Source organism: Lampetra planeri, chromosome 42, assembly GCF_965212315.1.
Source record: "Lampetra planeri chromosome 42, kcLamPlan1.2.h2, whole genome shotgun sequence".
Lineage (NCBI taxonomy): Eukaryota > Metazoa > Chordata > Hyperoartia > Petromyzontiformes > Petromyzontidae > Lampetra > Lampetra planeri.
The window spans coordinates 7,105,983-7,130,550 of record NC_136148.1 but is presented as its reverse complement, the minus strand read 5'-3'; the positions used below and the strand labels follow the sequence as shown (position 1 = coordinate 7,130,550).

At 51.2% G+C, this 24,568-nt stretch overlaps 1 protein-coding gene across 1 annotated transcript in view; it reads left to right on the top strand.

Annotated features, from left to right (window-relative positions):
- LOC144732353 (phosphorylase b kinase regulatory subunit beta-like) overlaps window positions 1-24,568 on the top strand; it is a 140,260-nt gene that overhangs the window by 106,371 nt on the left and 9,321 nt on the right. Inside the window, exons 18-27 of the mRNA XM_078613832.1 lie at window positions 859-963; window positions 5,891-5,973; window positions 6,565-6,655; window positions 8,331-8,392; window positions 9,161-9,323; window positions 14,037-14,118; window positions 16,123-16,180; window positions 17,011-17,101; window positions 18,540-18,742; window positions 21,075-21,383. Of these exons, the coding sequence (XP_078469958.1) occupies window positions 859-963; window positions 5,891-5,973; window positions 6,565-6,655; window positions 8,331-8,392; window positions 9,161-9,323; window positions 14,037-14,118; window positions 16,123-16,180; window positions 17,011-17,101; window positions 18,540-18,742; window positions 21,075-21,383 (1,247 nt within the window). The remainder of the gene's footprint in view (window positions 1-858; window positions 964-5,890; window positions 5,974-6,564; window positions 6,656-8,330; window positions 8,393-9,160; window positions 9,324-14,036; window positions 14,119-16,122; window positions 16,181-17,010; window positions 17,102-18,539; window positions 18,743-21,074; window positions 21,384-24,568) is intronic.

Genomic DNA, 24,568 nt, shown 5'->3' with positions numbered 1-24,568 from the left:
CCAGCGGACGTGCTCTCGGACCGGTCCCGTTCCAACGGAATCATCTTCCGACGATTGAACTACGAGCGAATTAAGCTTTGTCACATCATTATTTGGTTATTTCGGTTAAGTCACGTCTAAAGATAAAATAATAAATTAAATTAAATAATAGAATACGACGTTTCGATTGCAACACAAGCAACCATCATCAGGTATAATGAAATAGCGACATAAAATCTAACCAGAAAACTATAGACAGACATATTAGCAGACAGATATCACCAAGATAAATAGCGGGAGCAACACAGGTAACAGAGAACTTTCGTGACTGCAGGAATGTGTTGCTCCCGCTATGTATCTTGGTGATATCTGTCTCCTAATATGTCTGTCTATAGTTTTGTGGTTAGATTTTATGTCGCTATTTCATTATACCTGATGATGATTGCTTGTGTTGCAATCGAAACGTCGTATTCTATTATTTAATTTAATTTATTATTTTATCTTTAGACGTGACTTAACCGAAATAACCCAATAATAATTCCTGCAGTCACGAAAGTTCTAAAATTAACTTTGTCACATCCTTCACCTTCCTGGGCCTCTCCTAGGTCAACTCGGCCTCAATTGAGTACCTGGTGCAGTGTGTAAACATCGCCACCGGGGAGACAAATGCGGCCGGGTGTGGTGCTAGCCACCCATCGCCTCATGTGCTGTGCCGGACTTCATCGGTGCTCGCTAGCAGCACTTTCCCCAAAAGTCTGTAAAGGCTATACGGGGGATCTTTGTCTTTGTCTGGAGCAGGTCCTGGGTCTCTTGTATTTGTTGTGCCCTCTGTGTGTTTGTGTCACCAACGGCGCTGTGCCCTTATCCCTCTCGACGCAGACGTATCGTATTCTGGGCCGCACCGTGGTTTGCCTGCCCGTCATCTTTGACCTGAGTGACTTCTACATGTGCCAAGACGTCCTTCTGCTCAAGGACAACATCGTGGTGAGTGGGGGGGGGTAAGTGCAGAGTGGGGTGGAGTGGTGAGTATGGAGTAGTGAGTGGGGAGCAGTGGAGAATGGTGAGTGGGGTGGGCTTGCCACCTCAGAGGTACACAAATCCGGAACAACAAAAGAATGCTCCTGGGAACACCGGGACAGGTGGCAACTCCAGTTGGCACATCATGGGAAGAATAATATCTCACAGATCCAGAAAAGGGGAGAGCTGCGTGTGAATTCGTCGTCTTGAGCGCTGTGTTATTGTTATTGTGCAACTCACAAAATCTGAGACTTTTTGTATTCTGTGAAAACTTACAAATTTCCCAGGACAGCTACCTCCTCAGCAAGAGCGATGATGCTGGGAAAATTAGGATGTCATTGCTGAATCACCATCATGTTCACAACATCACCATCACCACTATCGTCGTCATCATCAGTATTGTTGTCATGAATAGACATTAAGTGTCATCATCACCATCTCGACCAACATCATTTTCATCATTGTTGTCACAAGCAGAAGGAGTATAATCATCATCGCTATCGTCATCAGTGTGGGCATCATCATTGTAAGCATCAGCACCAGCATCATCACTCACCATTACGACCATCATCATGATCATTGTCGTAAGCAACATCGTGATCATCACCACAACCATCGGTGTCCGCATCTTCGTCATTGGTATCATCGGCGGCAGAAACACCAACATAATCATTGTTGTCAGAAGCAACAACGTCACGATAATCATCATGGCTATTCGAGCTCAGACGCGTTTTTATTACGGGGTGTCTTTTCGGCCAGAACTTAGCGCAGCCAACTTTCTCCGAGCAAAAGATTTATGACTCTGCGCTCAGATTTTAATCACACGCTGACAGCTTCCCCTCGGAGCCTCACCACACGGCCTCCTCCCCCTGTCCTCCACCCTCCTCCTCTCTCTCTATTGAACCCGCACTGTCTCCGTGGCGCACAGCCAACAGAATGGTGTTGTTGCAAGCGCTTGAGTCATCGCAAGACAAATTGTGAGCGCTAATTCGCCGGTAGGCTGTGTCTCGAGGTTAATTGTGGTCCGCTGAGACTCAAATACAGCCGGAAATTATTGCCAATTATGTTAATAAATTGTGCTTCGTCCTACACTTGCAATGATTTGACATTCACGCCGCCTGCAATTGTCTGATGTTTTTTTGGCGTCCTAACGTCAGTTTACTATGGGGTCTTTTTTTGATTACACATTTGTACTTTAATTTTCTTGTAAACGTATTTCCTTTGTTACATCTATGAACATTCACGACTCGATGACGCCAATGGGTTGGCAGGGTGCTGGTGCAATGCTAGCACTCATGACTCACAGCAAGAAAGGAACAAGGTTCGATTCCCGATGTAGGTGACTTTCCATGCGGAGTTTGTAAGTTATCCCCTGCCCTGCATGGGTTTCCTTCGGGATTCTCCTGTTTCCCCCCATAGCTAAACCGAAACAACATAAAACGTCAGTGGGATTGGCCAAAAAGATCCCATCGGTCAAACTTTACTAGCAACTTACTATATTGGGATTGCACAGAGTAGCGACATCTCCCGTTACTGCGCAAAACTTGGCAGGACCCTCCTGAAAACGAAATCTTGTGACTCGGTGAGCCTCTGGTGGATAAACAAGCGCAATGGAGTCAGTGCTATGGCTCATATTTGTAATATATATATAAGATATAGTCTCGGAGATTTAACCATTGCCCTCCGCCCCCCACCGAATTAATTGCCACATTTTAGGATCACAATTTAATTGAAAAATCTATTCATTGCAGTAAACATAGCAGCTGCAGAGGCCACACAAACCCATGACATTAGAAGCATATGAACTTAAAAACGTCGATTTCTTTGCACGTGAATCCGTGCAAGTGTCACAAGCCTAAGGATCCAAGTAAACCGGTGAAATGATGTCGACATTACGCCCCCTAAATACGAGGGTAATGAATACCTGTACAGGTCCTGGGTCTCCCCTAAGTCGACTCAGCCCTAAACAAGTACCACCTGGTGTGGTGTGTAAACATCAGCACCGGGGAGACAAAAGGGACACTAAATTACGTACGATTCGGTGCGAATTCAAAACAGTAACTGTTCAATTTCGATTTAAAGCTTTCGTGACTGCAGGGATTCATATTCTTGGTTCTTTCGGTAAAGTCACGTAGAAGGGAAATAATAAAATAATAATAAAACTAAAACAATAAAATTCTCACGACGTTTTGATTGCAACACAAGCAATCATCATCAGATGTGAAAACCACAGCGAAAAAAAACCTCAAATATTTGTTTCAAATTTTCCTGCTGTGGTTTTCACACCTGATGATTGCTTGTGTTGCAATCGAAACGTCGTGAGAATGTTATTATTTTATTTGAATTTTTATTATTATTTTATTATTTCCCTTCTACATGACTTTACCGAAAGAACCAAGATTAGTAACTGTTCAATTCAGAGACTGGCTCCTGCCATAGGAATGTAGAATTTCCATCACCTGCTCGCATGTCAATCAATGCATTCTAGAGCAGGAGTGCGGCCTATTCTCTCTCCATGGGCAAAATAAGTATCACATTGTTGTCAGTCAGCAGTGGTTAGTCAGCCGTAGACTGGTCCCTCCATAGGAATGTGGAATTTCCACCGCTGCCAACCCAGCGCTCGGTGCGAGCGGGAAGACTGCGTCGTCGGCTCCTGACGCCGCCGCGCTGTTCGCTCGCCTTCACGCTCGGCGAGGCCAAACTGCACCTCCGCGGTCAGCGAGTCGGCATTGTGCGGATGAGGAGCGCCTCTCGCATGCGCATGAGAATTAATTGTGGGTGTAATTGGATCTGTGGGTGAGATTAAGGCGCCGAGTTGTCTTCCGCCCGGTGCGCCCCGCGTCTGCTTTATGGGGCCAATCGGAGTGCCGAGTCAGCTGAAAGGAATGGAAGGTCTTGAGTCTGGCCCTGGACAGGGGGGCAAGGAATTCAACGGTAACATTTCACGCTGATTTACCCGTGGTTGGAAACACCAATAACACACACCGCCAGCTAGAAATGGCTTAGGTGAAAGAGCGCCGTGCAGCCCCAGCTGTGATGAGCATCCGTGCCGCGCCTTCGCTCGGGGACCGAATCGTTACTCCTGGGACTTGTTTTCTAACTGGTTGTCTCCGTGCCCCGGTGAGTTGGGGCGGTTTACTCGGTACGACACGCGACCAATTCCACCCGTCCCTGAGAGCTTCTTAACCCTTTCCCGTTCCGAGACGTCTGCAAGTTGTAGGGTGGGTGCCCATTCACCGCTGAATCTCGGCACGCACAATAGGCTCAGCGTGAATTTATTTAGAGGGCCGTAGCGCCGTTGTTTTTAAAGACATTGTACTCAACGCAGAGAACCGTAGCGACACGGCTGCACTCTATGATAGCTGCTGATAAACTGCCACACACATGGCCTTGTGGAAGCATCGGTGCCAATAAAGTTATTTTAGTTTTTCATCTGGTTTCATGTCGATGATCTTACACGTACGTCATCGGAATTTGTAAAGGGCTAATCAGCTCCGTGAGGCCCCACGCATGCGTTCTGAGTCAAGCGGCCGATTCAGCTTCCGTCGTCTCATCGTACGTTTCATCTTGCAACTTCCGATTGGCCTCAAGCGACCTCCTCATTATCGAGCTCGTCACCTCTCAAACTAGACGAGCTGAATGTCGTTTCTCCGTCGCAGCTCCCCTCGTCTGGAATTCACTCCCTGTCTCCTCCTCTCTCACTAGCATCGTCGCTGCTGTCAGAATCTTAGGACCTATCTATTCCTCCAATACATTTTCTCCCACACCTTTTTAAGTTCACTTTGTGCTCGGTTGGCTACGTATGGTGCGAAAGAAGTTCAACATACAAACAATAAAGAATGAGCGAATGGGTGTGGGGTGATAGCCTCCCCCCCACACCCTCCTTTGCACCCACCCCCGCGGTGCCACCTACACTACCACCAGAGGTGGAGGAGGAGGAGGAAAAGGCACGACCCATTACCTTCGAGGCGATTCAAGTGGTGGAGGTGCTCGCGAGAGGCAACCATGCAGAGTGTTCACGCCTGGCGAGGCGGTGAGAGGGAGATGGATCGTAACGGCGACGCGAGGTAGCTCGTTACACGGGGTGTTCCCATTACCGCGGTTTAACGTGCCGCTCTGACGATGAAATACAACGCGATTTCCCACTGCTCGGAGCTAATTTTCATTTCATGTATTTCGATGTTTTTCCTTTTCCTCCCCCCCCCCCCCCCCCACAAACGCAGAGTTTTATGGCAGAGAAAGTGGCCCCCGCAAGGGAGCTTTTGCGTTGCGGTGGCTCGAGAACAGGGGTCCTCACTACGGCCTTTCAAATATAGACCGTCAGTTTTTTATTGATATTGTCGAATCTATTAATATTTCTGACTGTGCTTGCTTACCCAGAAAAGCCTCATCGAGTCCCAAGACTCGGGGTTTTTTTTGCTTTGGAAGGAAACCGGAGAACCCGGAGGGAACCCACGCAGGTGCCCGAGTCGGGAATCGAACCCAGACCCTTTTTGCTCTGAGGCGCGAGTGTGACCACTGTGCCACTATACCACCCTGCGACCCTGAAAACATACACAGGTCACAGGCATCACATTTACTGTGAAGCGTAATTGGGCTTGTGCCGGATGCGTCGCTAGCGGAGATGACAGCCAGTGGCCGAGACGAACGACAGAGTGGCAGCCAAGGGAGGTAATGCGCTGGAGCGGACGAACAGTGCAGAGATGGAGCGATGAAATCGGCTCTTGTGCACGTGGCTGGCGGGTTGTTACATCACAGGGCAGCGAGAGATGGCGGCGGCCTGGGGAGGTCTTCATCCAGCAGTGTATTTATTGTGGCTGATGATGATGATGACGAGGACGACGATGATAATTATTATTACAAACAATTGCCAATCGCTGCCATTCCTTTACAGAACTGTCTCCAGTTTGTGTCTCAGTGCTGGAAGATGAGCAAACGGCCACTCTGCCTCCTCCTAATCCGCGAGGACAACCTCAAGTAAGTTCCTGTCGGCGCGAGCTCCCCTGCCAGCCCCACAGCTCTGCCGTTTCTGCACTCTACCCCATTTAAGAAGCTAAGCAGAGTTTGGGCTTGGCAAGCAATTTGGATGAGTGACCACAGCGAAGTATATCGATTGCTCGTCAGGAAGCATCATCTCTGCAGGTGTATTGACTGTACAAATGCCGCATGCCCGTCCGCTTTGCAGGAGACGTTGAAAATCCCCGGACGTCATTTGGGAGAGAAGGCCTTTGGCGTCGTGGTCCAAATGTCTTGAAAGTCAGCTAGCAAATTACTCGGTTTGAAGCGCAGCAACAACGCTCCTTGCTGCGAAAACTATTGCAGACTGCGTGGAAAATTGCACCGTCCTTACTGGTAGCCCTGTGCTGCAAAAATGGCACGAATATCAAATGCACTAAATCATTATTATTATGAGACTGTGCGTTGATTATCGTGGAAATGCATTGATGCAGCAGCCGGTTATATAGCACTGCACCTTTGCACTGTGCGCCCACAGACGAGCGGCGCGTTCTCTGGGTCAATGAAGGTCGCGTTGTGGAATGTCACTCTCGCTCGCTCGCCTCCCAACAGGGGCAGCCGCTTTGAGCCGATGATGGACATGCTGGCGGATTTCAAACGGGGTAGTGTCGGAGGGGTCAAAGTTCGCGTCGACAGAATTCAGGTACTGACAGGGTGGTCTGGGATAGGGGACTCCGCGAGTCACCTGATCGATCATTCGATCGATCTTCATTTTATTTCGCCAATATTGCTCTCAATAAAGTAGGCGTTGGTGCACATTACGACGGAGTCACGAAACTCACCTGGCGATTAGATTCAATCGTCGCGATGCTAGTGTCGGGATTTAATTCATGCAATGCATTTTCCCTTGGTATGATTTGTAGTGTCTTGTCTGTAACGTGTATGGTTCTTGAAAATGTTGCACAACTTTGCATCATCACAAAGTCTTAGGGTTGTCGAGAGATGGCAATACATGGTATGATGTAATATCCACGGTCATCGTATCGTCTGTTTCGCAGAACGTCCTATCATGATTCTCGTGGCTTATTTTTGCCTATTTGAAAATATTAAATCTCCCAAATATATATAGCTCTGAGTCAATAATTTTAGTTCACAATGATAACTAAACTTAAAAGTAAATAGCTTTGTATAAACGATTTCCAGATAAATTTGACGGTACGCCGATTATACGACGTCATTGTTCTGTGACTGTGCGTGCGTTGTAAGCGTTTGTAAACATTGGAGATGTGAAGTTGCAAGATTTATTGGAGGCTTGTGTCGAGTGAACCGTGCTTGAAGAACTTTCACGTGATATTTATTGTGTGTCAGAACGCTTTCGCAACGTTTTTCACGTCGTCAAATATGATATTTACCACGTCGGCTATCACGCACCCAAACAAATTAAACTGCACACTGGCAAAAATTGGAGAACAGTTCCTCGCTTCCAAACGTAGCGATCCATTTGTGAGAATCGCTGGGTGCCAGATCACGATGCGCGCCACCCGACCCCAGCAAAAAAAATCGATTACGAATTAAAATCTTTACGCCGCGAGCTTGAAAAATGATATCGCAGCGAACGCATTTAGTCCTCTGACTGTTTGGTGACGTTGCGTAGGCGGCGGTCGCCTCCCTGCCAGTTATGTTCCGTCATTTGGCCAAACGTTACTATTCATTAAAGCGCCCTTCGCAATGAAATCGTCACAGAGCGCTCCACGCGTGAACGTAACACTACACACATTAGTGACAAGTACATAAAGTTTGAAATATGTAAGAGAGATTATAAAATACACGCTTAGCCTGATTTTCAACACGACAACACCGTCCTCGTTGGATGGTGTTAATGGTGCACTCCACTTAAACACAGCGTCAACTAGCACACTGCATCATTAACACGCTGCACCATGAACACACTGCACCATGAACACCTTACACACTGCACCATGAACACCCCACAAGCTTCACATGAACACCCTACACGCTGCACAATGTACACCCTACATGATGCACCATGAACACCCTGCACAATGCACCATGGACACCCTAAATACTGAAGCATGAACACCCTATACACTGCAGTAACAGGACTGGGAATCCTGATACTCAGAATGCCTCGTGTGTTGGAGGAGCCTTGTAGAATGCACTGGCACTGGGGGGCACCGGCCGTGGATGAAGGCGTTGATGTGGATGAAGGGAGCGTTTAGAGTGGCCAGGTCGCTTCTGAAAAAGAGCTGTGTAGCTTAGTGGGTAAAATAAAATAAAAGTTGTTAGTTTGTTGTTTGGTTTTAATGTAGAAAATGCTGGCCTCGTCAAAAGCCCACCATGCCTTGTCTTGTCTCCAGGCGCTGATTTCTGGAACGCTGGTTCAGCAGTTGGATTTCCTGAGAGTCAGCGATGGAGAGGAGTAAGTTTTGGTCTGAGACTCCTGCAATGTCTTCACCTTCATGACTCGAGATGAGTCCAGCGTGGCGTGGCACTTTGGCTCAAGGTTGAAATGCCCCCAAGTGTTTGAGCCCACAACGGTCACCCACGCTGTCAATCGCAATGCTCACCCACTCTAAGTCTAGCAAATCACTTCATGAAGCTGGTTGTAATCACCGGCGAAACGTTGTGCTGAAGTAGTAACTAATTGGCATGTTTTGTTTCCGTGACAAACCTTACTAATGGGCTGTGTCGGGTGGTGGTGGGTTAATGACACCCGCTCTGCCAGTCACAACACTCGCTTGAATGATTGTCATCATCAAATCTCAAGAAAATGTTTTTACTTCTTTCGCACCGTTCGTAGCCAACCGTGCTAATTATGCATTGTTGTGGAGCAGTATGGGTAAAACACGTATAAGTAGAACGCCGATCTGTGTCTTCATATAAAAGCGATACAACATCGTGAATCGCTACTGAATCCTTGTCCCAGAGAGTGTCTAGATTTGTCAATCGTATCTTTGACAAAGTCCCATCGTCTCCTATCAAAATATCTAAGTCTTTTTTCGTGGCCGTGCCGCGTGGCTTATCGATGCACGTTCGGCTCGTTACCACTCGTCGTTCAGCAGCGCCATTTCGCTCTAAGAAGCTCCCGGTACGTGGAGCGAGGTTTCTGAACGGCGTGGCGCGTAGCAGCGCATGGGAAAGCTTTCTCGCTGAGTTGGCCGCGCCGCTGCCCTGCCGCTCGCTGCAGGCTTCCGACGTTCAGCTTCCTGGAGGAGATGCCGGTGAAGGAGTCGGCGGGCCTGCGACGGCGGCTGAGCGCGCCGTGCCTGAACGACTCCAACCTGGAGGGCGAGGTGGTGGAGGAGGAGTGGGGGCACCGCTCCAGCGCCGACGTGCTTCACCGTCTCAGCGTATGCCTACTTCGATCATCGAGTCAACATCTCGCACTGGCGAGATGTTTATTACCTCGCCTCGCATACAGGAGGTCGTGGGTTCGATCTCGACCCTGACACCTGCTGTACATTTGGAGTTTGTGGTGTCTCTCTCCCCTTGGTCGCGTGGATTTTTCTCCGGGTCCTCTGTTTTTTTCCCCTCCACTTTTCGAAACATGCGTTTAGAGTATGTGGCTGCTATAAATGTCCACGTGATAAGCCACTTCGTTGGGCTATCATTTGTGGCCAGGTCGCTTCTGGAAAAGAGCGATATAGCTCAGTGGGCCTTACCTTATAAAATAAACAATTGGTTAATATAAAAAAGAATGTTGATTATGATGACAATGGGGTGGCCAGGAAAGGGTGTAGAAACACCGGCGCTGCACATGCCTGATGATTGCGAAACTTGTCCTGCGCTACTTTACAGAGCGCCAATTCCAATTAAGGCGGAGATCTTGAGTGCATATGTGTGCACGTATGTGTGCGTGTGTGTGTGTATGTGCGTGTGTGTGCGTGTGTGTATGTGTGTGTATGTGCGTGTGTATGTGTGTATGTATGTGTGTACGTGTGTGTGTGTACACACGTACACACATACAATTCAATCTCCTGGCGGAGCCAGGAGATTGAATTTTAACCCTCGGGGCTCCTCCAGAAACAACGAAAAACCATTGCAGATGGCCACGTGGAATGTTCGAACGCTCACTGCGGAGGAGAGGCTGCCACTCCTCTGTCGGAAGCTGGACCGGTACCGCCTGGATCTCTGTGGCATTCAGGAGGTCCGGTGGACCGGTTCTGGCTCCTGCCACCATGAGGGGTGGACAGTCCTCTACTCGGGGCAGGAGACTGCCAAACAACAGGGTGTGGCTCTTCTTCTGAACAAAAGAATGAAGGGGGCGTGGGAGCGTGGCGGTGAGGTGTGGGAAGCTGTAAGCCCCAGGATACTTTGGGCTCGCCTTCCCATCAACCAGAGGCGAGGAGTGGTGGTCGTGGTTACTTATGCCCCCACCGAAGACGAACATTCGTGGAGGGATGCAGGCAAAGCCGATGAGTCGGACGCTTTCTATGACCTCCTGTCACAGGTGCTGGCTAAAGTGGCCACTCGGGACAGAGTCATCTTGTTGGGTGACTTCAATGCCCGAGTTGGTCATGATGCTGGCACCTGGTCTGGAGTGATTGGAAGGCATGGGCCAGATCAGCTCAATAATAACGGTAGGAGGCTGCTAGATTTTTGTGCAGCCCATGGGCTTGTAATTACCAACACGCTCTTCCGGCATCGGCGCATCCACACAACATCATGGATGCATGCCGGGTCCAAGCAAGAACATCTGCTGGACTACGTAGTGACGGACCAGCGGATCCGAGCCCATGTCCTTGACACCAGGACCTACCGTGGAGCTGATCTGCCCTCTGACCATCGACTAGTCATCTGTAAGATGCGCCTGCCATTCTTCCACTCCGGTGGTGGGTGTACACCCAGGATCCCATTCCAACCAAAAGTGGCCTGGTCTAAGTTAGCTGATGAAAGTTGCAAGCGAGAATTTCATCATCGCTTGCAGCTGGGGTTGGCATCGTCCCCCACTCCACCTGATGTCGAGGGTAAATGGGCGAGGTTTAAGACTGTGACTCATGCAGCTGCAATGGCTGCTTTGGGTACGCGGTCCACACCTCCCCGGGAACCCTGGCTGACGGAGGAGGTGTTCAGGTTAATTGAGAAAAAGCGACAGGCCCACTCTCATCGCCTACAGCATCCCACGTCAGAGAATGAGGAGGTTTACCGCAGTCTTCGCTCGGAGGTTCGGAGAGCCGTGAGGCGCTGTAAGGATGGGTGGTGGTCGCGGGTTGCTGAGGAGATGGAGTCTGCCTCAGTAGCCCGCGATCACAAATCAATATTTAACTCCATCAAAAAAGTAACCTGTAGCGCCACACCTATTACCATCATTAGAGGAAAAAACGGTGATCCAATCTCCGACCCCCAGGAACAGGTTTGCAGATTTGCTGAGCATTTCTGTGAGGTCCTGGGGGAGGGAAAATCTCTCAGCCAGGAAAACATCATGGCACAAAGTGGGGATAACACTGCTGAGGCTGCGGTGCCTCAAATATTGGAAGAGGTCACCCCCTGTGAGTGGCTCGCTGAGGTACCGGCTGTTGAGGAAGTACTGAGGGCGATCCGGAGTCTGAGACCAGGGAAGGCACCGGGCAGAGATGATCTCCCAGGCGAAATGCTGAGGGAGGGTGGCGTTTGTGCACAGACTGCCCTATATGACATCATAACAACAGTCTGGACCACTGGACGGGTTCCGCAGGACTGGAAGGATGCCCTGGTGGTCCCCCTCTTTAAGAAGGGGGACCGTACCGACTGTAACAACTACAGGGGCATCTCACTCCTCAGTGTGCCGGGTAAGGTCCTGGCAAGGATTATTCAACATCGCCTTGCTAGGCATGCTGAGGAGAGGCTTGCGGAGCCCCAATGTGGTTTCAGGAAAGGGCGGTCCTGCACAGATGCCATATTTTCTGTCCGTCTGCTACAGCAGAGGTGTAGGGAATTCCAAAAAGACCTACATCTCTGCTTTATTGACCTGGTCAAGGCCTATGATACCATCAGTAGGACTGGGCTCTGGGTTGTTCTTCGTGCTTTCGGAGTCCCTGACCCTCTGCTCACGATCATTAAGGACCTTCATGATGGTGAGCGGGCCCGGGTAAAACTACGTGGCCGGGAGTCGGAGCCTTTCCCTGTACACCTTGGGGTGCGACAGGGATGTCCTCTGGCTCCCACATTATTTAACATCTATTTCGACTGCGTAGTTCGTGAAGCCTTCAATAGCTGTACCGGGGGAATTACCATTTGGTACAGATATAATGGGAGGCTGATCGACGCCCGGGTGCGATCAAGGGATGGCTCCCTATTGGTCAACCACGTTATGTATGCCGATGATTTGGTAATAGCTGCTCATTCAGAAGAGGAGTTGGAGACGCTGCTGCTGAGACTGGAGTGTGCCACTAAGAGGTGGGGCCTTACCATCAGCCCCACCAAAACTAAGCACCTGCCTGGGTATTTTGTACCATCGGGCACTCCGCCCCCACAACTCCCAATCGGTGATGGGGCAGTTGTGGAGAGAGTAGAGAGTTTCCCATACCTGGGCAGTGTGCTCATGACCGGCTCCAGTTTATCAGCAGAGGTCTCACTCCGAATCAGTCGAGCGGCAATATCTTTTCATCGGTTGCGTAACGCTGTGTGGAAGCTACCTGGTCTGTCGCTCCGCACGAAGCTTCAGGTCTTCTCGGCCACGGTCATTCCCTCCCTTCTCTACGCTTGCGAAACGTGGACCCCCCTAGTGGAGCATCTTCGCCGGTTGGAAACATTTAGGCTGGCCTGCCTACGATCCATCCTGGGTTTAACCAGGCTGGATTGTGTGAGGAGCTCACAAGTCCTTGAAAGATCTGGGCAAAGTCCCATCAGTGAGCTCCTCCGGCAGGCAAGGCTGCGTTGGCTGGGTCATGTAGCCCGCATGCCCAGCCACCGCATGCCTAAACAGCTTTTGTTTGGCCGGATCGAGGGGGCTAAACGGGCGCGGCACGGGCTGGAGAAGAGATGGAGTGATGTGGTACAGGAGGACATGGAGCTGAGTGGACTTGCCGATGACTGGTACCAGCGGTGTCAAGATCGGCCTCAGTGGAGGAGGCTCGTGAAGGACGCTACTGGGCAGTTGGAGGCAGTCGCCCTCCAACAACAACGGAGGGCGGAGGAGCGACGCTCACAACAACGAGCGGAGCGCCGGGTGGCTAAAGCACAGCAAGTTGGCACAGTAGGGGGCACAGGTGGTGCATCAGCCAGTCATCTCGGTCATCTCGGTCAGTCGACCCGTGGCACCTGGGTCTGCCCCGTGACCTCCTGCCAGCGGGCGTTCGACACTTCACGTGGCCTCAGGGTGCACATGGCCTGGCACAAGCGTCGTGGTGACGTCACCGCCACTTAGTGGCGAATGGCGGTTGTTGTTGTTGTATGTGTGTGTGCGTGTGCACGTATGTGTGTGTGCGTGTGTATGTGTGTGTGCGTGTGCACGTATGTGTGTATGTGTGTGTGTGCGTGTGTGCGTGTGTATGTCCCGCTGCGTTAAGAAACTGCCGACCCGAGTTTGATTCCCGATTCACGGCCAGCACCAGTGACCAGTTCTGAGCCTCCACTAGGTCGACTCAGCCTCAAATCAGTACCTTGTGCAATGTGTAAACATCGGTATAGGGGAGACAAAGGTGGCGGGGCGTGGTGTTTGTCACCCGCCCCCTCGTGCGCCGTGCCGGCCTTCTTAGGTGTTCGCTCACAGCCCTTGTCCCAAAAGCCTGTTAAAGGTAACATGGGGGATCTTTGTATTTGTGTCCCACACGACGTGCAGGGAGCTCCGTCAAGTGCAGAACATCACGTGCCATGACTTAAGAGATTGGTGCCAGAACGATGTGTGCACTACTTGAGCTTATTGGCACAAGACAGAGGAAAGTGGAAACATGACGAAATGTGCAGTGGCTATCTGCCCCGTGGATCGTGATGACGATGATGATGATAACGACGCATATGTTGGGCTGTTATGTAGCAAGCATCAGGCAAGTGCAGCGTGTAACGACTCGGTAAACACGACGAGGAGCGGAGTTTGAGAGACCTTGACGGAGGGGTTTTACTGAAGGTTGGCCGTTTGCTTTCAGGAATGCCACGCACTCCACAACCAAACGGTGCTGCTGGGAATTCTGCTGAAGCGAGAAGGCGGTCACTTCATCACAAACGCAGGTGTGTACGTCAGCAGCAGCCGTATGAGAAATCTACGAAAGCTGCTCAGGGAGACCAACTGGTCAAACCAGCTGTAGGACACGGAGAGCACGTTGTAAAAGGCGCACAGCCTCTATGCATTTTGCAAAAATAATCAGCATTTCGTGAATAAGTGCTTTGTGGTCCTTTTTTTCGGTAGATATCAGCATAGATTTGAAGAAACGTGAAGCAAGGGGAGCACAATGCTGATGGTGTGTGCATAATGCACACAGGCTGTGTGCATTATGCACACAGGCTGTGTGCATTTCACGCACTTCTGCATGTGATGTTTTAAACGTGTGGTGTTTTCCGGCCTGCGCTGTTATTCTGTTACGATGGGCAACAGAATAATAACAACGATGGGTCATTCATCGATTTGATTGTGAGTCTGAAACCCTTCTGCTGAGCCCAACCATAGACACCTAACCAACTGGCCAACATAATCCTGAGCCATGGTCACTCCACTGCTGGCTGAAGGCCTCCCCATGCCTCCCTTCGTGATCCTGCGATGTAACAATCCAACCGGCGCCTGCACGTCACAGCCGATTTCACCGCTCCATCTCCACGGCGGTAGTCCGCTGGGACGCCTTTAATTCATTGGCTGCGATTCCATGAGTGCAGTGCGACCGCTGAACCACTCGGCCACCTCAACACAACAACGGGAGTAGAGGCTGAGGAGTGGCTCGGAGGGCAAAGTGCTGAGCTGGCACCACAGAGATCTGGGCATGAATCTGCTTTTAGCCAATTGTGATTTGATTGTGCAGGGAGTTGATGATGATGCCAGCCTGCTGTGTCTGTGTATGTTGAACATCTTTCCCACCGTACGTAGCAAATGGTGCTCATGACTGGGTAAAGCCAAATCCTTCCGTGTAAAATCTCGTTTAAGCTGCTCAAGGCCAGCACAACCCCGAGTGATAAACATCACAAATGTATCACACAGCTGACACGAAGCACACCGCTCGCCTACGACCTTTTAACGTCGTGAAATGCGTCAAATCTCAGAAGCTCAGTGGGATAGAGAGAGAGACGGAGTCCGATTCATGCTTGGATGGAAGACTGCCTGGCAACGCCACGTGTTTTTTTCTTGGGCTGCCAGGCCGCTGGAGATGGTGGTGCAACAGTGGATCCTGCAATCTATCCGTGCGGAAATTACAGGAGTGGTCCCCCGAGTTCACTCGACATAATGTCTTTCTGCCATCTGGTGGTGCCTTTATGCACTGTAAGAACCATTTCTCGTGTCAAGAACACTGTGGCATTAAGAGGAAAAAATATTTATCATAGGCGACGCCCCAGGCAACGGCGCTTCATCGACGTTAATTGACCATACTTCACCACACTGGTCAGCTCGGGTTGGTTAAGGCGAGGAGCGTCCTGTGTGTGTGGTGACTGTGTGTGTGTGTAGTGACTGTGTGTGGGGTCACTGTGTGTGTATGTGTGGTCACTGTGTGTATGTGGGGTCACTGTGTGTGGTGACAGTGTGTGTGGTCACTGTGTGTGTGGTCATTGTGTGTGGGGTCACTGTGTGTGTGGTCACTATGTGTGGGGTCACTGTGTGTGTGTGTGGTCACTGTGTGTGGGTGTGGTGACAGTGTGTGTGGTCACTGTGTGTGGTCACTGTGTGTGTGGTCACTGTATGTGGGGTCACTGCGTGTGTGTATGTGTGGTCACTGTGTATGTGTGTGGTGACAGTGTGTGGGGTCACTGTTTGTGGGGTCACTGTGTGTGTGGTCACTGTGTGGGGTCACTGTGTGTGTGTGTGGTCACTGTGTGTGTGTGTGGTCACTGTGTGTGTGGTCACTGTGTTTGTGGTGACTGCGTGTGTGTGGTCACTGTATGTGTGGTCACTGTATGTGTGGTCACTGTGTGTGTGTATGTGAGGTCACTGTGTGTATGTGTGGTCACTGTGTGTGTGGTCACTGTGTGTGTGGTCACTGTGTGTGTGTATGTGTGGTCACTGTGTCTCTGTGTCCCCGTGTGAGCGAGCAGGCACCGTCACGGATCAGCTGGAGCGTGTGCACAGTGTGGCCGGGACCAACAAGCGCTGGTAACAGAGGGGGGGAGCGGGGAAGTCATCGATGGAGGAGGTAGAGGAAGTGGAGGAGGTACAGGAGGTGGAGGATGTAGCAGAGTAGTCAAGTGCTGGAGGAGGTGGAGTCAGGAGTGGACAACGTGGGGGAGTCGGATGGACTTATACAAAGGGTGATATAGCTTTCATTACGAATGGTACTGGAGTGTGAAGTGGTACGTGGGGATGTGGAACGAATGGGACTTGCCGATGAATGGTGCCAGCAGTGTCAAGATCGGCTTCCATGGAGGGAGGCTCGTGCAGGAGGACGCACTGAGCAGTAAGAACTCCGGAGAGTAAAAACGCAGCAAGTTGTGGCGGCGGGGAGCACAGGTGGTGCATCTTGCTGGCCTCATGCCAGCGAGCATTTGACACTTCAATTGACCTCAAAGGGGTGATGTCCTCATCACTTAGTGTTTAATTTGGGTTGTTGTTGTTGTTGTTGTTGCACATGTATACACAGTATGTGTGTCCGTGTTTGCTTGTTGTTGTGTGTGTATGCATGTTGGGGAGCGGTAGTGTAGCGGTTAGCGCCCTGCGCTATGAACACGGCGACCTGAGTTCGATTCCCGCTCAAGCAAAACACCAGTGACGATTATCTGAACCTCTCCTGGGCCTCCTCCTATATTGAATCAGCCTCAAATAAGTACCTGATGTAGTATGCAAACATCACGAGGGAGACAAAGGCGGTTTGGCTTGGTGTTGGCCACCCAACTCCCTCGTGTACCGTGCCGGTTTTCGTAGCTGCTCACGAACAGCACTTGCCCCAACAGTCTGTGAAGGCTATACGGGGATTTTTGTCTTTGCAGGTCCATAGTGCGCTACGCAGCAAGCTTGTTAGGAAAAGTCGTTGACAGCCTCGCCCCGTCCATCACAAACATCGTCGTCGGAGGGAAACAGGTGCCGCCACCACCCAGACGGTGCATTCATTCATTACTGATTCCTTCATTCACGTCTTCATTCATCAGCTGATTCCTTCAGGTATCCATTTATTAAGTGATTCCTTCATTTACATTTTCATTCATGAACCAATTCTTTCACTCACATTTTCATTTCCTGATTCCTTCAATCACATATTAAATTATTAACGTGTTCCTTAATTAACATATTCATTGATTCCTTCACAAATGCATTAACTGATTACTAATTTAATGTATTCTATCATTAAATAACTCCTTCATTCACATCTTTATTCATTTATGAGCTAATTCCTTCACATTGACTCACTCGATAATTCCTTCATTCGCTCATTAAGTTATTCATCAACACAATTTTTCATTGACTTCTTTATTCATGCCTTACCTAATTGCTAAATTCACATATGCATGAATGGTGGTTGTGACAATGTTTAAAACATTAATTATTTACCAGGTAAAAAGCCCGCAGCTATTTGCTCTCTTTCTGAAAGGACCTTGCTCCAAATAATTCATAAACGAAGTGGCTTATCACGTGGAAATTTTATAACAGCCACATTTTCTAAACGCGTGTTGCTAAATGTGAAGGGAAAACCCGGAGGGAACGGAGAAAAATTCAAACGACCATGGGGAGAACATGCAAACTCCCAATTATATAGGTGTCATATTAGTTGAGGGAGTTAACATCTACCCACCCAGATGCTCACTGCAAGGGAATCAGTGTGGGTTGTAACCCAAAAGCGACTGAACCAGTCACAGTGCCACCGCTTCATTAAAACCGCCTCAGAGGGTCCAGATCCCGTTCACCTTTTGCTAAAATGGCAAAAGAAAATGCAGTGAGCGGTTATATGTCTGGCTTTGGGTTCGGGTTTTGTAATTTATCCAAATTGACCGTTTGACTCCCAGGCTCACGTCTGCATGCGTGGGCAGTTGCGGCAACATGACAATGCAGCCACCATCACCACCACCGCCACCATCAATTCCACCAGCCCTATACCAGCAGAGGTGGATTCAGAAACTTCCTAAAGAGGGGGGGGGTGATCCCGAAATTTTAAAAACAAATTTAGTAGAGCCCAACATTTTAAAATACTGTAAATAAAATCAATGTCTCTCCTTTGTGCGTCCAGGAGGGTCCGTACCCTGGCTCGCCAGGAGATGGCGGCACATCAAAGTGTGGCTCATGTCAGCTGTCCCTTCTGTACGGGGACAGTGTTTTCCCCCTCGCACATGTGTGTTTTCTCCGTGTGCTCCAGTTTCCTCCCACACGTATCTACGACCGAGGGGGAGGCCCAGGACCGGTTCAGATATTCCCCACCGCAGTTGGTTGTGAGCGGGAATCAAACTCGGATCGCCGGGTTCGAAGTGAAACGCGGCCGACCGCTAACGTCCACACCTCTGGCACGTACGCACACGTGCTCACGCAGCTCACGCTGGGCGTGTTCGGCCACGAGGAGGTGGCCATCTCGAACCCGGTGTCGCCGGCGGCCGCCAAGCAACTGGTGTACGGCACGTGTGCGTCACGTGACCCCCGCGCCTCGGCCCTGCAGCAGGAGCTCGTCATCCACGTGGGGTGGGCGATGGCCAACTCCCCCGAACTCTTCGGGGGGATGCTGCGCCTGCGCATCGGGTAGGACCCCTCCTCAACCCTGACCACCCCCCAATCCCCCCCCGGATTGTCAAAAAACCCCAGTCATTGTAGAGGCTGTGTGTCAGTGTTGAGACTGTGTGTCAGTGTTGAGGCTGTGTGTCAGTGTTGAGACTGTGTGTCAGTGTTGAGGCTATGTGTCAGTGTTGAGGCTGTGTGTCAGTGTTGAGGCTGTGTGTCAGTGTTGAGGCTGTGGGTTAGTGTTGAGGCTGTGTGTCAGTGTTGAGACTGTGTGTCAGTGTTGAGACTGTGTGTCAGTGTTGAGACTGTGTGTCAGTGTTGAGGCTGTGTGTCAGTGTTGAGGCTGTGTGTCAGTGTTGAGACTGTGTGTCAGTGTTGAGACTGTGTGTGAGTGTTGAGACTGTGTGTCAGTGTAGAGACTGTGGGTTAGTGTTGAGGCTGTGGGTTAGTGTTGAGGCTGTGTCAGTGTTGAGACTGTGTGTCAGTGTTGAGACTGTGCGTCAGTGTTGAGGCTGTGTGTCAGTGTTGAGACTGTGTGTCAGTGTTGAGGCTGTGTGTCAGTGTTGAGACTGTGTGTGAGTGTTGAGACTGTGTGTCAGTGTAGAGACTGTGGGTTAGTGTTGAGGCTGTGGGTTAGTGTTGAGGCTGTGTCAGTGTTGAGACTGTGTGTCAGTGTTGAGACTGTGCGTCAGTGTTGAGGCTGTGTGTCACTGTTGAGACTGTGTCAGTGTTGAGACTGTGTGTCAGTGTTGAGGCTGTGTGTCAGTGTTGAGACTGTGTGTGAGTGTTGAGACTGTGTGTCAGTGTAGAGACTGTGGGTTAGTGTTGAGGCTGTGGGTTAGTGTTGAGGCTGTGTCAGTGTTGAGACTGTGTGTCAGTGTTGAGACTGTGCGTCAGTGTTGAGGCTGTGTGTCACTGTTGAGACTGTGTCAGTGTTGAGACTGTGTGTCAGTGTTGAGACTGTGTGTGAGTGTTGAGACTGTGTGTCAGTGTAGAGACTGTGGGTTAGTGTTGAGGCTGTAGGTTAGTGTTGAGGCTGTGGGTTAGTGTTGAGGCTGTGTCAGTGTTGAGACTGTGTGTCAGTGTTGAGACTGTGCGTCAGTGTTGAGGCTGTGTGTCAGTGTTAATGCTGTGGGTCAGTGTTGAGGCTGTGTGTCAGTGTTGAGGCTGTGGGTGAGTGTTGAGCTTGCTCCGACACCTCGCCACGTCACTGAAAGTAACATCGAGACGGCAGTAGGTGGCACTACGGTGGTGCACTCGGAGGTTGCGTGGCTCCAGTCGCAAAACATTTAGCTATGAATGGAGATTCTAACTGTTAGAGGACAGCCAGACACTCGCGGCTTCGAGGTGTGCATCTACAAAGCGACAGCTGTTTGACTTGAGGTTTTGCCCCCTTTTAAATAATTACACGTGCTGAAAAATGCAACATTTGTGTATTTGCACTCACAGCACGTTTGGATATGTTGAACATTGTAATGTTTATATGAAAATTATACATAACTGATTTGACAGGCACACAGATGCAAATACATAAAGTATGTAACTGATCAAGGCTCCACTTGACACTAACAGTAATATTTTTATTTTGTTTCCGAATAATAATACTAATGATTCATATTTATAATTTAGAATGTACTAATAAATTCTAGGCCATGTAATTATCTTGGCAAATTATTAGTGGCAATTTTGGCCAGATCATTATTGTGGCCAAACCCAAAAATGATAATTATGAATATTAATATTTGCTGCAACAATCTACTACGTGATCAATTAGTAGTTTATCCAAGAAACAGGCACCGAGTCTCATAACTCTAATTCCATCAGTATCCTGCACTGGGGATGTTTGGCCAATTCCATCAGTGAATGACACGTGGGATGTCAAGGACTGAAGGTTGACGAATGGGATTGCCCAGGACCGGTTCAGATAGCGCCTCGCCACTCACATTTTCCGTGACGGCGAATCGAACTCGGGTTGCCGACCGCAGCGTCGCCACCACAAAACTAAACTATTTTTGATTTGACCGGGTAAGGCCCACTGAGCTATATAGCTCTTTTTCAGCAGCAACATGGCCACAAATGATAGCTCAACGAAGTGGCTTATGTGGAAATGTACAGCAGCCAAATGCTCTAAATGCACGTTTCAAGTAGTGGAATGAAAAACCAGAGGACCTGGAGAAAAACTCAAACGACCAGGGGGAGAGAGACGCAAACTCCAAATATACAGCAGGTGTCAGGGTCGGGATCGAACCCACAACCTCCTGTATACCAGGCGAGGTAGTTAACATCTCGCCACCACTCCCCACCCCCACCCCACCCCCACCCCACCCCCACCCCACCCCCACCCCACCGGAAGGTGGATGATCCACGCCATGAACTACCTGCTGGAGCTGCAGGCCAAGGGCGACAAGAGCGTGGACATCGGGGTGAACATAGGAGCCGAGGCACTCCACGGGGGGCGCCACAAGGAGCAGCATGGCAGGGGGCTCATGGTGCCCACCATGGATCACGGGGGGCACGGGGGGCTCACGGTGCCTGGAGGCTACGGGGGTCACGTGGTTCACGGGGGTCACGGCGACCACGAACCATACGTGCTCAGCGACCTCTCCCCGAGCGACGTGAAGTCGCTGCTGCTGCAGCTGCTGCAGCTCAAGCATCACGGCAGGTGGGGACCCCCCACGCCATCCCTGCTGCACCGCACTCACCCCACACTCACCCCACACTCACCCCGCACTCACCCCACACTCACCCCGCACTCACCCCGCACTCACCCCGCACTCACCCCGCACTCACCCCGCACTCACCCCGCACTCACCCCGCACTCACCCCGCACTCACCCCACACTCACCCCACACTCACCCCACACTCACCCCACACTCACCCCGCACTCACCCCGCACTCACCCCACTCTCACCCCACACTCACCCCGCACTCACCCCACACTCACCCCACACTCACCCCACACTCACCCCCTACTCACCCCACACTCACCCCACACTCACCCCACACTCACCCCGCACTCACCCCACACTCACCCCGCACTCACCCCGCACTCACCCCGCACTCACCCCGCACTCACCCCACACTCACCCCACACTCACCCCGCACTCACCCCGCACTCACCCCGCACTCACCCCGCACTCACCCCGCACTCACCCCACACTCACCCCGCACTCACCCCGCACTCACCCCACACTCACCCCGCACTCACCCCGCACTCACCCCGCACTCACCCCACACTCACCCCACACTCACCCCGCACTCACCCCGCACTCACCCCACACTCACCCCGCACTCACCCCGCACTCACCCCACACTCACCCCACACTCACCCCACACTCACCCCGCACTCACCCCGCACTCACCCCGCACTCACCCCGCACTCACCCCACACTCACCCCGCACTCACCCCGCACTCACCCCACACTCACCCCGCACTCACCCCTCACTCACCCCACACTCACCCCGCACTCACCCCGCACTCACCCCGCACTCACCCCACACTCACCCCACACTCACCCCACACTCACCCCGCACTCACCCCACACTCACCCCACACTCACCCCACACTCACCCCACACTCACCCCGCACTCACCCCACACTCACCCCGCACTCACCCCACACTCACCCCGCACTCACCCCGCACTCACCCCGCACTCACCCCACACTCACCCCGCACTCACCCCGCACTCACCCCGCACTCACCCCGCACTCACCCCGCACTCACCCCGCACTCACCCCGCACTCACCCCGCACTCACCCCGCACTCACCCCGCACTCACCCCGCACTCACCCCGCACTCACCCCGCACTCACCCCGCACTCACCCCGCACTCACCCCGCACTCACCCCTCACTCACCCCGCACTCACCCCGCACTCACCCCGCACTCACCCCACACTCACCCCACACTCACCCCACACTCACCCCGCACTCACCCCACACTCACCCCACACTCACCCCACACTCACCCCACACTCACCCCGCACTCACCCCGCACTCACCCCGCACTCACCCCGCACTCACCCCACACTCACCCCACACTCACCCCACACTCACCCCGCACTCACCCCGCACTCACCCCGCACTCACCCCGCACTCACCCCGCACTCACCCCGCACTCACCCCGCACTCACCCCACACTCACCCCACACTCACCCCACACTCACCCCCTACTCACCCCACACTCACCCCACACTCACCCCGCACTCACCCCGCACTCACCCCGCACTCACCCCGCACTCACCCCGCACTCACCCCGCACTCACCCCGCACTCACCCCGCACTCACCCCGCACTCACCCCGCACTCACCCCGCACTCACCCCGCACTCACCCCGCACTCACCCCGCACTCACCCCGCACTCACCCCGCACTCACCCCGCACTCACCCCGCACTCACCCCGCACTCACCCCGCACTCACCCCGCACTCACCCCGCACTCACCCCGCACTCACCCCTCACTCACCCCGCACTCACCCCGCACTCACCCCGCACTCACCCCGCACTCACCCCGCACTCACCCCGCACTCACCCCGCACTCACCCCGCACTCACCCCGCACTCACCCCGCACTCACCCCGCACTCACCCCGCACTCACCCCACTAGGGGAGGCCCACGGCCCGCTGAGCTATCGATCGCTACTGATGTGAGCCCTGGCCGACAATCTGACTCGGGTCTCTGGGTTTGTAGTGCGGTGGAGTAACACGATACCACCATTTATGATACCATCTTCAGCCATGGTCAATCCACTGCTGGATGAGGGCTTCCCCAAACCGCCACCACCTCTCATGATCCTGCGATGTACTAATGCACCAAGCACCTGCACACAAACTGATTTCATTGCTCTATCTCTTCGTTGGACACCCTCTCAGATACATTCAATTCCTTGGCTGCCACTCCGTCATTATTCTGGAAAATCGTCCCTTCTAGCGACACGTCCTGCCCAAGCCCAATTGACTTCTTTCGAGTTTGGATGATGTCATTAACCTGCGTATGTTTTCTAATCCATGTGTTCATATAATATATTGTTCTGACTTTTTTTCCCCCCTCAAATTGCATTCGAGTTGTGTTTCTGACATGATGGGATTAAACGAATACAATTTCCATTCACAACTCTATCAGCTAATAGTGCACCATACCATAAATGTCAGAGGAAGTAATTTATTCGATAAAATAAAAATTCTAAAAATGTACTCATACGTTTTTGGAATTTTTTTGATAAAAACATAAACTTTTATCAACTCTTTGGGAGTAAAAAAGACATAATTGTGAAAATTCCCACTTAAAAAAACAATCGACAGCGATAATATCTGCCGTGTTGTTTGACCCTGGCCAGAAAGAACGGGAGATCGTTGATCGATGTTTGGGCACGGGATTGATGATGGCATCAATCATCCATAATCGAGTTTTTTTTTATTAGATCGCGTGAATATAAATGTGTCATTAAACCTGCCACCAACCGACACAGCCAATTAGTAAGGTTTGTCGCCTAAACAAAACGTGCCAATTAGTTATTAGTTCAGGGCACCAGTGTGTTGGAGACTAAACCCACAACATTTACAATTCGAGTAAGACGTTTCGCCGATAATTACAACCAGCCTCATCAGGTGACAACCAGAATTGTGGAGAAATCCTCCTGTTTCGGTCATAATGTTGGTCACTAGAGCCTCCGTGTTAAACTGACATCAATCATAACTTCTCACTTGACTTAGAGTGAGCCAATCTTAATTTTGGAGCTTTCGTGACTGCAGGAATTATTCTTTGGTTCTTTCGGTAAAGTCACGTATAAAGATAAAATAATAAATTAAATAATAGCATACGACGTTTCGATCGCAACACAAGCAATCATCA